Source organism: Pholis gunnellus (genome assembly GCF_910591455.1).
Source record: "Pholis gunnellus genome assembly, chromosome: 16".
NCBI classification, from domain to species: domain Eukaryota; kingdom Metazoa; phylum Chordata; class Actinopteri; order Perciformes; family Pholidae; genus Pholis; species Pholis gunnellus.
This window is the reverse complement of record NC_136543.1, coordinates 14577307-14594359: the sequence shown is the minus strand read 5'-3', so window position 1 is coordinate 14594359 and position 17053 is coordinate 14577307. Positions and strand designations below refer to the sequence as shown.

Below are 17053 nucleotides of genomic sequence, written 5' to 3'. Positions count from 1 at the left end.
TGGTTTAAAGCAGGGAGATGGACTGGCGGGGCATAAAGAATGAATACAAAGTCTTTATAATGAAACACTCTGCAATAATTTTGACCCTCAGGTCCTGGTTGACACAGCAAGAAACAGATTTCATTGGAAGATTTTACTGTGTGTGTTTTTGTCGTCTGGAGAGAACCATTAAATATTCAACATTATTTTCAAAACTGTGCCCACCTTTGCACAGAAGAATGGCTAATGAATCCTACATCTTATTGAGGTCATGAAGAGTGGCTCTCATTAAACTTGCACCTAATCCTTTTCACTGACGACACCAGACGAGTCGTTTATAAGAACACACTCCACTGTAATATAAACTGAATAGGCACCAGGAGACGCTACGATATAAGGCAGTCAAAAAGGTCTGCATTTATTCAGGCAATTCAACCAGCACCATGGCACTTTATAGCATGCAGCACTTTCTCTCTATTCTGAACTCAGGAAACATGGGCCAGCTGGGAAGAAAGGAATCCTTTAAGGCCTTGGAAAAAAATATATTTTTTGGCCAAGGTTGCTTAATATACAAGTAAAAAAAAATTGCAAATTAAAAAAAAAAAAAAAAGAGGAAAAGACTTACATTAAAAAGTGGTGACAGCTCCACCACCACCATGGGCTTGCTGGGTTGAGGTTCTGGCCGTATTGTCACCGTAAGGATCTTGGAGTTGATCACTGCAGGGGGGCTGTAAAGACACACACAGTCACATTTATTTAAGAACTGTACTGCGCATTCAACTTTGGCTCGAACAGTTACTCTGAAATTAAGTGACAAGAAAAGAAAATACTGCTGAGTTGCTTTCTTTGCCATACACACACACACACACACACACACACACGCATTCATCTAAAGATACTCAGAAACAGACATACTCAGTAACCTGCTATGCTTTTGATGGTTTTTGAGTGCGTTTGCAAAAATATATACATAAATAAAATTAAAATCAGTAAATATAGAAAAACAGAGAAATAAAAGCCTAATGAGAAAGGGAGAAAGCCAGAGCTAGCGCCTAAGTAAAAATGGAACAATGGACCTATTGAAATTCAGCAGAGCTACAGGGAGAAAAGGGTTTTAACAGATCCAGCTCATCCACAACCAAGAGCACTGACCTGAAAAAAAGGGCCCAGGGCCAGCACAAACACCATATCACAGTGGCCTTTTGATAACCTCCTGATCCCCCCTATCTTCTATTTTATACAAGTTTCAGAACCCATTAGGCCAGCACCCATTCGAAGCCCACTGTACACCTCCAAAAATACATTGACAATGCAAAAGAAAGGGAAAAACATCTAGGGAAATGTACTTTTTTGGAGATCCAAGACATTTGTCTGAAAACTAGGCAGACACAAGGAGAGGAGAGAAGCAATGGAGACATCATGAGAGAGCAAACAGATGTAGAATTGGAAGTTGGAATTAGATAGAGAGAAGAAGCGACAGATGAAAGGGCACAGAAATAGAAAGGTACTGAGAAAAAAAAATAAGGAGATTGAAATTTGTTGGAGAAAGTATTGACTAAAAGAGATGCAGAAAGGTAAACGAAAGGACAAGGAAATGAGTAGAAGGTGGGAAATGTTTGAAAAAGTATGAATAATTAGTCCGTTGACATGAAAAGTACTCACTTTGGTGCTGGTAAGATGACACCCAACGTCCTGTACAAGATGGCTCCGATGACATAGTACATTGGAGACTCTGACTCTGACTCTGTCTCCGTCTCCATCTCCGTCTCTGAAACACAGGACAAATTGCGACCAATCAGCCGAAATAGATGGTATGGTTTACCTGAATCATCTTCAAAATCAAGTATAAATCTTCATTTATTCTTCTTCTACAGCCCTTGTATAAGGACACAGGGTGCTGAAGACGTCGTTTTTTGAACAAGTACAGCTAGAGATCTGTGGGAGGACTTTCTAAACTCTTGTGGCAGATTAATGGCTCATTGCAGCAAATCAATATTCAAAATATCAATACGAATATAGCAAATTTGCTCATATGTTGACTGGGCAGATATAGGAAATTACATTCAATATCAAAGCTGCGAATCTGACATTTAAATTAGAGGTTGGAGAGTGTTGGTATTTGAGACTGATTTTAATAACCTGCATTGATAAGTATGTCATTTGATGTAAATAAACTAAGTACAAACTCATCTATTAGTTGGTGAAGCAAACAAGCAGAGATTTCATCTTCATTTACATTAACTCTTGAGCTGTCGCTAACAAATGCTCTGTCGACGACATCAAAATAAGAAAAGTGAGTTAATTGCAGCGCCTGCTTTGACAGCTACATATCCCATACTTAAACTTCTGAGTTGAAAATGTTCCACTTTATCAAGTGCAAGATCTTGGTTTCACACTCTGCGTGGGTGGAGGCACAATTTGTGTCAATTTGTTTGCTTTTTAGCAGCTCTGCTATTACCCAGCAGAAGCATCATTTCTAAAACTAACTCCATTATTCGGAAAAGTCTCTCAGTAAAGCCAAAGTGTCCACACCCTCTTTAGACAACATCTGCATCTCTTTTTTTCCCTAGTTTCAAATCCCCCTTCTTTCTTTCCTCCTCCTCAGTGCTTGCCCCTCTCATCCTCGCCTGTTGTTGTTGCCATTCTCCAACCCACTCTTCAACTTTTCCACAGCCCTGCTTCACAACCCCTTGCCTTCCAAAAGAGAAGCGGCTCCCAAGGAGACGTGGTGTCCCTCTGTAAATGTCACTTTGTCTCAAGTGAGGGAAGCAAAAGGAAGAAGGGAGGAAAAGTAGAAGGGGAAGAGTTCATGTTGAGAGACGCCACTCCCTCCTTTGCCCTTTCAGGCTGAGAGAAGCGACGGAGGAGCATTGGCACGGAGAGCGAGAGAGGACGAGACAGAGGGGGCTGATGGTATCAGACGAACAAGGGTGACTCATCCAAAATCTGTCTGCCTGCTGAAGAGGTAATACTCAGGAAGAGAGATAGCTATGCAAGACAGACGAGGAGCGAAAAAGGGAGAGACAAAAAGATCTCAACAGTGCATGGGGGGGGGGGGGGGGAGCAATTGTGAGAATGTGAGAAGGCAAAAAACAGATCACAGTCAGCATGAGAAAGTCTGTGAGTGTGATGGATCCTAATTGGACAGTGTCTGCAAAGGCATGCAAATGAGAAAGTCAGTGTATTGTGGGTAAATGGTAAATCACTGCATGATGGGGTGGCACTCCCAAGCAAGAGGATGATTAATACCACAAAAGCACTCAATCACCAAAACCCTAATTTCCCATGAACAGACTTTTTGTCACTCTGCGCCCGCTGAACATCTAAATGATTGGCGGTCAGCTGTAATCCAGCAAAATAGTAAACCACCAGTCACCAACTGTGAACTTTAATATGCCATTTGTCAGGAAAAGATATGTTTGGAGTTGATGCAAAGCCATGATCTATGGTTTTAATTAAAGATCGAAATCTCCATCCAAACAGTTCCATCTGAGTTACTCTTTTCATTCTTTCCTGGCTTCTTTCCTCTATGTTTGTTTGTTTCACCTTTGTACACATCACAGACAATTTCAAGAAATGAGAGTACTGTGGAATATCATTACTTTCACAGTTGATCAGACTGAGTGGGTAACGTACACAAGCTCAGAAAAAATAATTGACTACAGTGCTACCTTTTGAGGGTCAGTGATTTCATTACTTGCCATAAAATACCCTATTGAACTTATTACTCAATACCATGTCTTTTACCAAACTGGTCAAGCTGTTGATTCCTAAATAAATAGAAAACACACCGTTTCGTTGCCGAAAGGTAAATGAGAAGATCAATAGCACTTGCATGTCTGTGTGTAACGTGTGGATTGGAACCAGGAGGTCATTAGCTTAGTTAGATAGGAAGCAGGTGTTAAAGGTGTCTCCTTCCAAAAGTTCAAAAACACGCTTACCAACACCTCCGTAGCTACACACTGTGTCTACTGTATAAACAGAAGGCGGGAACTTATATGTTTTAAGTATTTCTTGGATAACAAACCCTCGATACACTGGTTTCCTGTAGTCTTGTCCTGTCCTTGTGAAGTTGCCAAATTGTCACTCCAAGAATTCTGTTTGTGTATGGATTAATCAAATGAGCTACGTGTTGATTAGTAATTAGCTAGATGTACTGGAGGGTATAGCTTTCGAATTTAAAGAGAGCCAGGCTAGCAGTTTGGCTAGCTGCCCCAGCCACCAGTGTTTAAGCTGAGCTAAGCTATTTCACCCTTTGGGTGTAACTCTGTGCTTAATAGAGAGAACTGAAAGTGGCACCAATCTTCTCATCTCACCTTTGTCAAAAGAACAAATTAAACCTTACCCTAAAATGTCAAACTATTCCGATCAAATGCACAACTTGTACTGGTAATATTTTGACAGTCAACACAGTTACAGTTAAAACTGCAAATAGGTTAGTCAGTCTCTAACACAGTATAGTGAGAGTAGAGCTCATCTGGTTTGTGTTCTTGCTCGAGTAATACTTCAAAGTTAACGGAGCATAACCACATGCGTGTACCTGCAATGGTGTATTTGAAAAATGAGGTCATTGCCGCCTTCTATGTTTGGATGTATGGGTGTGCATGGCTGCAAGACAGTGAGAGTGTGTGAGTAAGAGAGACACAGCGGAGGGAGAGAGGGAGTTTGTCACTTCGAAAATCAGTGAAGAAGAGTCCCAGCCTCTACCCAGTGAAGCGATTCATGAACCTATCAATTGGCTCTGTGCATGTGCAACTGTGTGCGCACGTGCACACACAAAAGTGCCAAAGGGCCTTTATGAACATAGTTAAGCTGTCCATCGGAGATAGGGTTTCATTATGGGGTAAATGAACCAATCAACCTGATAGCAATCAACTGAAGACCCCAATGGACTGCCATTGGAAAAGGCATAGTTCCCACAAAGAGAGCTAATGCCATAACAACAACAACATGCAGTTTGGATGAAACAATTTACCAAATAGCATAAAATGGCAATGGCATGTGCTGAATAGAATATCATATGAGTAAATAGAGAACATTTGATGCAGCCGGTCACTTTTATTGAGCTACAAGCATAGCAGGAGACAAAACATTAACCACCACAAACTAACAGGAAAATGAGATGGAGGAAAAAACACAACAGCAGTAAAGTAAAACAGAAAGGCAGGATAAATGGCAAAAAAGAAGGGAAAAAAAAGACTACATCGCAATGCAGCAGCATTAAACAAGGTCTAGCTTTTGTACGCCCCTTTGTCTCCACTTGCAGCCTAACATTCATCCTTTGAGATATCTGAATTTGCTGTTCCATAAAATCTGGAAAAACAACCCACGGCAACGCATAAACCGGGTCCGTTTCATAAAAGCGAGACGAACGGTTAGATGGAAGAGGAGCACAATATAAGCATATTACATCGTGCATAATAAAGAGACAGAGAGAGTGAGTGAGCTGAGGTGAGGTGCCCGGAGGTTAGCTCACAGGATGTCTTGAACGCCAATCAAAGAGAGTCTGTGTCTTTAGAGCAAGTCGGAGGTCAAAGACAGCTCTGCTCTCTCGGCCTGCAGCCTCTCTGAACTTTAATTTGGGCAAGGGGCGGGGTGCCAGACAGGATGTCTGCCAGTGTAATTTCCAGTGGGTAGCGACCTTTGCCTTTGTCGGTAGTGGATCGCATCTGCCGCAGCAATTCTCTTATCTAATACAAGCCACTTTCTTCCCACTCTTTTAAGTCCACTTGTCTCCCCTGAACAACCCCGCTCTTCGGCTTCCTGGTGTCTTCTTTCTCTTTATGCTCATCTCCACCGTCTGGCGGGTGTTTGGACAATCACTTTGCTTGTCTCTTGGCTTTACTTGAAACCACATGGTAAGAAATTCCCAGTAGTGAAGACTAACAGCAGTTAGCTTTGTTGTGTTGCTAAAAGCGAAGTGACATCCTTAAAAACTGTATGAGGACTTGATCCTTTCAAGGGGATGTGACATACTTCCTCACAGATGAAAGACCTGCGTCTTTTTGAGAAGCCCTCCAGGGCCTCTTTGCAGTCCAAATTCTTCTCAGCATTACCCTTCGACATCCTTGAGAAGCTTTCTATCTGCTTCCATGAGGACACCTCTCTGAGTGTGGATTTCACACTGGGATAACTTTTTGGTCTGACCTTGGCTGGCGAGAGGGTTGAGTGGGGTGACAACAGGTTCTCATATGTTTACGATTCAAGACTGAGTGTGAGGATGACAACTAAAACAGATGAGCTGAGATGCTCATACCGGAATCAAAACAGACTTCTGGAACTCTAAAAATCATCATCAGCTTAATTTTGTTACAAAGGGTGAGATGTGTTAGTTGTGCCTTGGTCTTCTGTCAAACTTTTCTAGAAAAACAAGAGTTTGTGGTACAGATTGGTACCAAGCAGCTTAAAGTTTGGACAAACCCCGGACAGTCGTATTTCTCTAACCTTCAGCCGGGATGGTGAAGACCTCTTTAGGGACGTAGAGCTTGTCCTCTGCAGTTCTGGCCCAGTCCTTCATCCCTCTCCGGCCCTTCATGGGGAAGTTGATATCGCTGGAAACTGCTGACACCGGCTCTCGCTGAACGGTTATCACTGTACAAAAAAAAGAGATACCACATAGACTCAGTGCGGTGCAAAGAACACTAATGATGATGGGGTAAGCAAAAAACAATGAAAGCAACAGGCCGAAACATCTTAAAAAGTCATGAAAGTCATGTTTAGAGTAACAATTCAAACCGTGGTGAGACATCTTAAGAAATTAGTTTTTTTTGGAAGTGAGACTGCACTATATTATATGACATATTAAAATGGAGCATTTTGAAGTTATTTTAATATGACAAAATAACAATCCTGGCTGAGCTTATCTGAGGAAAAAGAACAGTAAACATGTCAAACAACATTCTGACCATCCTATAAATGATCTGATAAGTGAATGTCTATAAACATTGATATTGGTGTCAATCTTGAATCTGACTTTGTCATGCCTTGCCACGTGGGAGCATTGTGTGACACTTACTGAGGTTGTTGGTAACCACCAGGAAACTCTGGAAAGGCTTTTGGGCTTCTCCAATGAGGTGAATGAAATCTTCTACTATCCTCATTATCAAAGCAGCACCGGGAGCGACCTGTGGATGTGAGGGGGGGTTTAGCATCGATCACGTCATCATAATTATTGTCCATCACAAACTTTCTATGTGACATGTTTTACCGACTGACACATTTTCATTCTTTGCATTATCTAGAATGTGTTCCAGGGTGGTAAATTGTAACAAAGTGGGACATAATATCATATTTGGTTACTCTTTTATTGTGTCCAGATGGCAAGTAAACACACCTCGAGGCAAAGGCATCAAGCTGGGTCACACACAAAAGTGCACACATGCACACTCAGTGTAATTAATGGGTAGCCATTGTATTTAGTAAACAGGTGTGTTTTTATGGCTAATAAAATGTTTACGTGGGATGTAGTCACACCCACCTTTACACACAAATTAACATATCAGAAAGAGATATATAGAGGCACACATACACACATATAGAAGGCCTCACCTGGTGGGCGTCCTCCCATTTCTCTAGATTTTCCATGTCCAACATGAGGCTGAGTACCTGGAAGAATTTCTAGACACGAGATGAAGGTGTTGTTAATGCAGCAGAGCCATTCGATTTTGGTATCTCTTTTTGTTTGTCTATGGCCGAATATTGGAAAACAAAAAATAGTATCTGTCAAATGACTGACTGAGACAGGAGCATTTTCCGCCTCTTACTGGCATTGAAAAGAGAAAGAAATCCAGTCTGAGGCCATAGCAACTGTGTAGCTGCAGTGGCTCATTGTTTTGCAAACCCCATGCAGTAGAAAGTGCAGCTTCTACATTGAAAACAATTTGGAGGTGTTGCAAGTGTACCTGTGTGTGACAGTTTGTCTTTGATCCCGTGTTCAGTATGATTTGTGACTTGAAGGGGGGCTCAGCTTACCTGCACGTCGTCGGTAGCTGGGATGTAGGTTGCTCTTTTGAAGGTGTCCGTCACATTTCGCAGGATCTCCGTGGAAAAGAGAAGGTCACCACTGTAGTAGCTCCTCCTCTGAAAGAGCTCCAGGAGAGTCCTTACGATCTGAGACATGCCCTCCCCAGCCAGGGTCCTCTGACCCTTCGCGAGATGCTCTCGTAACTACAATGTGCAGAGAGAGACAGACATTGAGAAAACTTGATGGTTTTCACCTCTGCTTGTGGCACTTACTGTATGTAGTACACGTGTTCTTATTCAAAATATGTAGCTGGCAAATGTCATAAACAGAAGGACCAAACAAAGCAAAGATCATGTTTTTTATAAGAAATCAAAGGAAGGTTTTGGATGGGAGCTGAAAAGAGTGTTTCAAGACAGGACTATATACAGAAGGTACATGTTGGGATTTTTGTGCTTGTGCTTAAAATAGGTGAGCAAAAACGAGGCCTAGCAGCACTCTCAGGCAGAAATTGGATCTCATCACTTCAGAGACAGAGATAGAGAAAGCAAGACTGTGTGTATGTGAATTTCAGAGAGAGAGAGAAAGAGAGAGAGAGAGAGAGACTGAAAGAACTGAAGATAACAGCAATCACAGAAAATTAATTATTGAATCCTGGTGTTAATGAAAGGTTGGAACAGAAGCTAACAGTGCAATCAGCTTCGTCGCATACAATCCCTGACCCTCATCTCCCTCTGCCATCATTGAGGAGATGAGAGGGGTTGAAGTTCACAGAGCAGGAAAACAGTCTGGCTGATGAACACATTCATTAGCTACGTTCATTAATTGATAAAGTGTGAGCGCAAAGCCATGGAAAAGCTAATTAGAGATACCGGCAAGCCCCGAGTAAAGACACAGCTCTATTTTGAGTAAACTTTTCACAAAAGAAAGTTGAACAGAGGTACATCATGGGTGAAAAAAGGACAATGAAGACAGAACATAACTCACTTTAAATAAAAGAACCTTCACCTTCACTTTCTCATGAATTCACTAACGAGACAGACAAGTTTGATGAAGGTGAGTTATGATAGAAGGTGATACTGCAACTAACTGGCTCAAGTGATGGAAGAATATACACATCTTGTTTTTTCTTCTTGCTGAAGAGTTTCAGAGTATGTATTTGTGAAAAAAGGGAACTTACAGATACATGTAAATATCTATATTCAAGTGAGACGCATCTGGCGAAGCTCGGAGGACCCCAGAAAGCAACTCCATTATTGTCCAGCATGCAACGACGACTAGCAGATCCTAGACAAAGAGAGAAGCAGAGACAAATACTTGACATGGAATTCAACACATTTAGAAAGGAAAGCGGCCTGGGAACACATAATCTGTTACTGTAATATGTTGTCCAATAGTCATTGACTGTGATCAGGAAAGCCTTTCAGTTATGGTCAATAAACCTGTTAAAGTTGTTGTGCCTAAGTACGATGTACATGATGGGGAATGGAGAAAGATTATTGTACTTATTATAGAAATTCATATTACTGCCAAAAACATACGAACATCTTGCTTGGATTCTATTCACATGTAGCATTAAGGTGTTTGGCAGCCCGCAAACTGGAAAAGGCTTCAAAAATACAAAACCTTTTCTCTAGCCAGATATTTATGCACTTAGTGAAGTGTGGCTCTGCCTTTTAGTAATAGAGTGACATCATTAAACTGTACTTTAATGGTTAATTAAATTTAGTTAGTACATTGATTTACCTTAAATGTAATGTTCGTGAAGCTTAAATGTATTTCTGGCAAGCTAGCAAATGTATGCAGTCGTGTTTTGATGTCAGAGCCCACGCCATAGTTTAAAAGATGTGGAAAACATTTATATTACAGGTATTCTGAACCACATCTGCTCTTGGCTTAAATTCTGACGAAGAAAGTGTGTAACAGAAATGAAGGTTCTTTTTTTCTGTTTATGGAAGTTGAAAGGAAAGGTCTGGCAGCCAGCTGCTTCAGGAAGTCCTTAGTTTAGATTAGCGTTGCTGTGATAACACACAAATAAGGTTTGACTACACTCAAGAAGGACATAAGTGCTACTAATTAGGGATTTGCAGGATATTAGAGTTGGAAATTTTATAATTACCGCCTCTGTATACCAAAGCTTAAAATAGTGATACTGTTCAGGGACAACATGGATGAGCCTTACACATTAATTCAAGCATTTAAATCAATCCGAGTACCTATTTGATCCAGACGCAGAGCACATCTCATTTTTTAAAACACAGATAGTTGAGTCGTTTAGGATATATCCTGAATATAATTGTATCTATTTTACGATGTTTTCTTTGGTACTAATGATATGATTGCTGGGTTGTCGTTGCACTGCATTTCCCACATGACAGTGAAACATTAGAAGCATTACATCAAAGCTTTCAAAGTATGAATTTCTTTTAGTTGTTTATTTCTGTCCCTGTAACTACCAAGCGGTAACATCTATTTATGGGGCGAACAAACTTCTGTTTCTGCTTTTGGAGATCTTTTACGCCAGTTAACATCTTCAAATTGTTCTTCATGTGGATTTGTTTTGATTGAGTTTCTGTTGTTTCTTTCGTTAACTAGTTAGCTCTGCTCATGAAAGTATGTCTGTGGGTGCTTTCTTTTTCTCACTGTAGGTAGCTTAGCTCATGCTAACTACCAGGTGCTCACGTTTAGTCACGGTACTAATAAACGTCAGTATCTCCTGTTTGACACGTTTAACGTCTGTTGGATGTTTTCCATGTTTTCTTCCTGTGGGTTTTCTGTTGTTTAAGTATGCCTATGCGTTTCTATAGGTTCTTCATGTTCTCTCTTTGTAGCTGTTGCTTATAATAACTACTGAGTGCTAACATGAGCGCTGACGACTTCTGTGGCTTATGTGGGACATTTTTGTGTGCCTGTTACACATTGTCTAATTCTACCTTATGACTGGTTTGTGTATTTGATAAACTGCCAACACTGATATATTGTTTAACGTCACCTATGATTTTTGCTAGACTTGAAATATGCTAACAGCTACCAGATTTTGGCAAAATGCGACTGACCAGTGGCGTTAGTTGGACACTTGTTGTAGACAGTTTCTCCAGCTGAGGCTCTCTTCCATGCCATAGTGAGAAGGTGATCTTCTTTACATATCTCATGAGGAGCTGTAGAGGTAGGTGAGAAATACATCGAAAAAAGTGAAATGTAGCACAGCCTAGCAGGTACGCAGAAAATAAGAAAAATCACCACGCACACACTCCCACAGACATACATAGCAGCGGAAAAAATGGAGTCTGAGAAGCACAAAAAACAAGATTCAAATCAATGTTCTCCTGCAGCAGCTCCCAATCTTATTCTCTTGTACATTGCTCAGTGCTCTCTGTCAGTGTCACTGCCTCAGTACAGTATCTCATCCCCTCTTCATCTTACCCCCCTCTCTTTATTCATCTATTTTCCCCCCCTCCCTCTCTTTCATAACCCTGATGAAAAAAAAACGGGAGAGAGCACTCTGAAGATATTCCGAGGGGGCAGACGAGTGTTGGCAGCGGCGACGCAGAGAGATGAAGAGGGACGGAGAGGGAAGAGAGAGGAAGAAAAAAGAGAGAAAGAGAGACGCTGAAAGAGAAAAAATATGATATGATGTTCCCCTGAAATGCCAAAAGACAAGATCCTCGTCTTGTGTAAAAGAGGTTCGGGAGCTACTCAAAACAAAGGGGTCATAGTGGAGGCTGCACTCAGAAGTTTATCATTTGTAGCCTGTCAGAGCTCAAAGCAACCACGTACACATGTGGCATTCAGGCTTGTACAGAGCATACACTTGCACAGTCACACGCGCACACAACTTCAGTCACGAGGTATGCTTATTAAACCACACTATTTCCTGCAGCTGCTGACACTCTGACATTAGCCGTCTCTCCCACTAACAGGCAGAGAAACACAGAAAGAGTGCAAGCAAGCGCAAGACAGTGAGCGCGATAAAAAAGCGTGTTAAAGAGGAGCGATATAAGGAGAATCGGAGGATCTCTCAGGTGAACTGAGAGGATGCAAGGAGAGCGCGACAAGGCGCGGACATGCAAAATCAATAACGAGGTAAAGATGGATGGGTAGGTGAATTGACGGGAAGACAGACAAGAGGCGCATCAAAATGAGAGGAAGGCAGTTCTAAAATTGCGATAGAAGCCTTTGGCTGTGGTGCGAACCACTGGGAATCACTTCCATTCTGCCTGACAAATACTGTGCATGTGCAGATTGGGCTCACACAGATACACGCACGCGTTTCTCTCCAACTAGGAGACCAACTAGGAGAGGCATGCAGAGAAATCCACCCACACAGGAAACTAAATGTCGAAGGCAAAAGAATTGTTGATACAGAGCTTTCAAGCATTAATGAGTACATCAGCATACATATAATGTGCTTCTCCCTTATTTTCTCAGCTCTCAAACACACATACACACACACACATTCACTGAGTCACTGACCAGGGCACTTCTTCTCATTACAGGACCGGACCTCCTCTCCCGAGCCATCGCAGGGGTAGCCTTGTTGTCCGGTGCCTTCGCACATCCGGAAGCGACGCTGCCAACCGGAGTCACATGTCTTGCTGCAGAGACTCCAGTGGTTCCAGCTGCCCCAGGTACCTCCACCTAGAACAGGACCAACGCACCGACGGGGAAGTTTGGGGAGCGGGGAAGAAGGGTGAGAGGGAACGAGACCAGCAAGTAAGGTACAAAAATAAATAACGGGAGTTGTTGATGAATACCAAATTTACGATACAGGGCAGCAATTTCTAAATCTTTTCAATGTTTGAATACCATGAGACGTAAATGATCTCGCTTATTAAAACACAGTATATCTGTCCTCCGGGGGCTCGCTGTCAAAACTCACAAGCCAAATCAACCCATAAATTGCCGGAATACACGAATCAGGAACAAAAAAAAAATACCGATGCCTTTCGATAATGCATGTTGCATGTTTGCATAATGTCGTCCCAGAGCATGTGAGTGTGAATGCGAAGTATTATTTTGTACGACTTACCACCGCAGGAAGGATTGGTGCAGTCTCTGCTCTCCTGATGGGGGCCCTTACATTCAGCCCAGCCGTGCACCGATGCACTGCAGCGTCGCTGCCTCTGCTGGGTTCCTGTGTTACACGTCACACTGCATCTCGACCACAGCCCCCACTCCAACCACTGGCCCTCCACTGGACAGAGGGAGGGGGGAGATGGAAGTGGATATGGAGAGACGGGGAAATGGATGAAAGCGGCGGGAAGACGATGTTGGGGCACACAGGGGAAACAGGATCAATTGATCCAGGTTTATGAAGGATAGTAAAGAGGATGTAAGGGGAAAAGAAAGGCACAAAGGGAGAAAAGACAGGACAGAGAAAGTGAGTAGGCTACAAGTGAACAGAATATAAATAAATTACAGAGGCTATTTGCTTTTCCAAAAATAGCAACAAACAAACACATTTCATGTTCCTATGGACATTTGAAATATTTCCATCTGTTATGAAAGCTGATTACAATTCCTTCCCTGCTGTGCTTTTAAAGAGTTCAAACTGAGTACAGATGTTAGATTTTCATTCAAAGTGTTATTAGAAAGACACCAGATTTCAACTCTTGACTGTTGTTTGTGCAGAAACAGACATAGAAAAAAACACAATATCAATACAATCCAGCACTGCCTGTCAGACGATGCATGAATACCAAATAGCTTAACCAAAGCCTGATGACACGCACAGGTGTAATCAAAGCCCCCAATGTCCCTTTTAATAATAAGGGAGCATTGCTGGTGTAATTGAGTTGTCGAATGAAATATGCAAACTCCCAAAAAAATGTGATAATCAAAAACAGGGAGATTAATCATTTATAGTGAGTGCAGGCAACGATTTTTGGTATGTTATCAACTTCAAAGCTGGTTATAAGACAATTCTGAGGATGTGTGTCACAGAGAGAACACAATGTTCTGCTTTGAAATCTGTGACAAATAAACTCAGTGAGTTCTTTTAATTCATTCCACAGACTTTTGATTTAAATTCTTTGATACAAAAAACTTGACAGAGAAACCAATTACTGACCTGTGGCCATTGCTATTTGTATTTCAGAATACTGTTGAATAAAGGGACTTAATATATTGTTGCAATTCATAATTTGTGCTACTAGTTTGAAAATACTTCAATCCTGTCCTTTGAGATTCCAGGCAACATGCTAACAAAAGCACCCCTGTAACAAAAGCACCCCTGTATCCTGAATAGCAGCTTGACAATGCCTCAGGGTTACTCTTGTTCAACTGCATAATTACTTCATTTGGTTGTCTTAAGGGGGTGGTATCTAATAGTGTTTTACCTGCTCATATATCTTTAGAGGACCATTTCGTAAATGCTGTTTTTATTGTACAATTTTCAGACCAATCACGCTCTAGGTTATGCAACTTTAATTGCACTGAATAGTCAATTGTTATTCTGAGATAAATTGCTTGTCCTTACTCCTGTGAACCAAACACACATTCCTAGAGGTAATCATTTTGAGTTGAGTAACGGTACAATGCCTCCTTCTGTTAGCAGCACTGTCACTTGTGGAAAAAAACACATGCACACATTTTGTTGCTTAAAGACAAATTGTCTTTTAAACAGCATGTCAAGTGTACTGTAATGTAATTTGTAATGAGGTGTCAACTATAGAAACAAGGAAAACTAATATTCAAGTGAGGCGTCACTCAGCAATTGATTATGAGGATATTTTTGAAAATGTTCAGTATTCAGATTCAGTATCATGCTGCGTTACGATTCATCTCTAATTCGGGTTTCCGCACACATCAGTGCAGTATGTATGAAACTGTTGGTTTGCACTAGAACCATTGTACGGAACATTGGTACATTTTTTTGTATAACGGCATATTACACTGCCTTCTTATCTATCTTCTTTACTGACACCAAAAGCGGTAGCTGCAACCTCGGATCAAATTAGGTGCGTCATTCCAAAGACCCGCAACATTTTTTAAATGCATTTATTTATAATTTATGATGTAATAACATTTTATGTCTGTGTTTTTATGTGGTGAAACTATTACGCTGCCATCTTGATCAAGACCACCTTGTAAAAGAGATTCAAAATATCACTGGGATGATCATGGCTAAATGGTTAAATAAGTATAAATGCCCCCTGGTGTTCACCTGCTGGTTGCTACTTTATCTGTTTGCTGTTAAGTGCCGGGCAAGTAGCTTCCAGTGGTTTTATCAGAACAGTTTTGCTTAAAACAGCTGCCCTCTGCTGGAGGTCGGAGGTCGATGGAAATGGGACTGAATAAAAACAGTAAAGCTGTAAAAGCAAAACAGTGAACTAAAATACAGTAAAAGGCTTTACAGTGCAGAGTTGGGTGAGAATTCTCAGTGGGTATATCCCAACAAGCAACACTTTTCACATCGCACAAAGCCATTAGTTAAATTATTAATAGTGGTGCCTTGAACTCTGATTACAGCGAATATGATTTCAAATTCAAGTTTTATTCAGTTTAATTGAATGTAACCTACAGTCATGCTGACCCGATGTAGGTCATAGTCCTGTGTATAGTGACTAATCTATGCTGAATAGAAATGAATAATGTATAAATCCTGCACTGAAAATGTGTGGAATGAATGTTAGCTAAGGCAATGCTAACATTTAATGATCATATATAAAAGACGGAACCTGTGATTGCAGCCTTGCAAGCTTTTGTATACGTTCTGTAGGACTGTATTAGCCTGTCTATTTTTTTCCCATATGAACAAGAATATCAATTCAAAGTGAGAACTGTTTGTTTGGGGCTAAAAATGATATATTGAAGCACACATTCTAACCTACACACAGGGGCTTTAAATAAAAGATAAAGTGAAATACAGTGGTGTAAATGTATTTGTCTGGTTCTCCCAAGTGAGAAAGCATTGCCAACTCTCCTTGGTAATGTGGTCAATCACGCTGTGTGCTGCTGTTACTGTGCTGGGAACAGCATTGTGTTGGGGATGACATTCACAGAACGAGCTGAGTGAGCATGAGTGAGCTCGAATGTAAGTGTGAACGTGACATTTCCCCAAGTCTAATTCTGAGTAACAGAAGTGACAAGTCTGGAACAGCTTCCCAAAGAAGAACAAACCATCTCCTCCTCTTTCCATCATTGTGAAAACACTGTAAGACATGCAACAATGTTGTAGAAATTAGTGGTGATTGTAAGAAGCTTTTGCAGTGTGTGTAGAACAAAAAGTAGCAAAATAACATTAAAAAAAACGTGATATATATGTTGATTGCCTTTGTTCAATGCAATAGCTGTCATATAAACATTTTAAGCTCTACCCACATATGCAAGTGTTTGTTTGATGTGTTCACACGTGTCTACATAAGCGACAAAAAAAAAAAATATTGAGAGTAAGAGTAAAATTTGTACATGGATTTAACACACTGTACTATAGACAGTATTAGCCAGTTAAAAGTCTGAGTGTATTGTTTGAAGTGAGATCCAAACACTGACACGTACATACATGCGCACACACACACACACACACACACACACACACACACACACACACACACAAGATCCATCAAAGCAGTATATTCTATAGATGGCCGTTTCTGCCAAGAGGCCTATATGCTGGTATTCATCATTTCAAAGTCCCACTGCCTTTGAACTCCCAAAAGCACGCTGTATTTGTTGTGATAGATTCAAACCCTCATACATAAACACATAAACCATATGAGGACACACATACAAAGATTTCCTTAAGGCCCTTGAAGGAAGAGCCTCTCCTTTCTCCCAAACCCTCTCTTTCCATCCCTGTTCCCAAAACAGCATGGCAAAACATCCCGGAGGCCATACTTTGGATTACGACGTCTCCCTATTCCTCCCTCTTTGAGACATAACTTTGCAGCCTCTTTGTATGGCAATGGGGACGTTTTTGTTTTATTTAAATATTAACCGTATAAAACTATTGCTTTGAAAAACATTAAAACAACAAAAGACAGCTCAACAAATAAATAAATATTAGTCGGAAGCGTGAGAACACAAAAGGGCTTTAGCCCCATACATAAATATATATACAGGATACCTTAGCAGCAATAAATAAAAAGCACTTACCCCTGTGATAATTGTTCA

At 41.0% G+C, this 17053-nt stretch overlaps 1 protein-coding gene across 1 annotated transcript in view; it reads right to left on the bottom strand.

The window, feature by feature from the left end:
* Positions 1-17053, bottom strand: part of adgrb2 (adhesion G protein-coupled receptor B2) — a gene marked incomplete at both ends in the record, with an annotated part of 128796 nt that overhangs the window by 68180 nt on the left and 43563 nt on the right. Inside the window, 10 exons of the mRNA XM_079176373.1 lie at positions 605-707; positions 1642-1747; positions 6424-6570; positions 6995-7103; positions 7528-7596; positions 7951-8145; positions 9120-9226; positions 10996-11097; positions 12413-12577; positions 12969-13133. Coding sequence (XP_079032499.1) covers positions 605-707; positions 1642-1747; positions 6424-6570; positions 6995-7103; positions 7528-7596; positions 7951-8145; positions 9120-9226; positions 10996-11097; positions 12413-12577; positions 12969-13133 — 1268 coding nt within the window. The remainder of the gene's footprint in view (positions 1-604; positions 708-1641; positions 1748-6423; positions 6571-6994; positions 7104-7527; positions 7597-7950; positions 8146-9119; positions 9227-10995; positions 11098-12412; positions 12578-12968; positions 13134-17053) is intronic.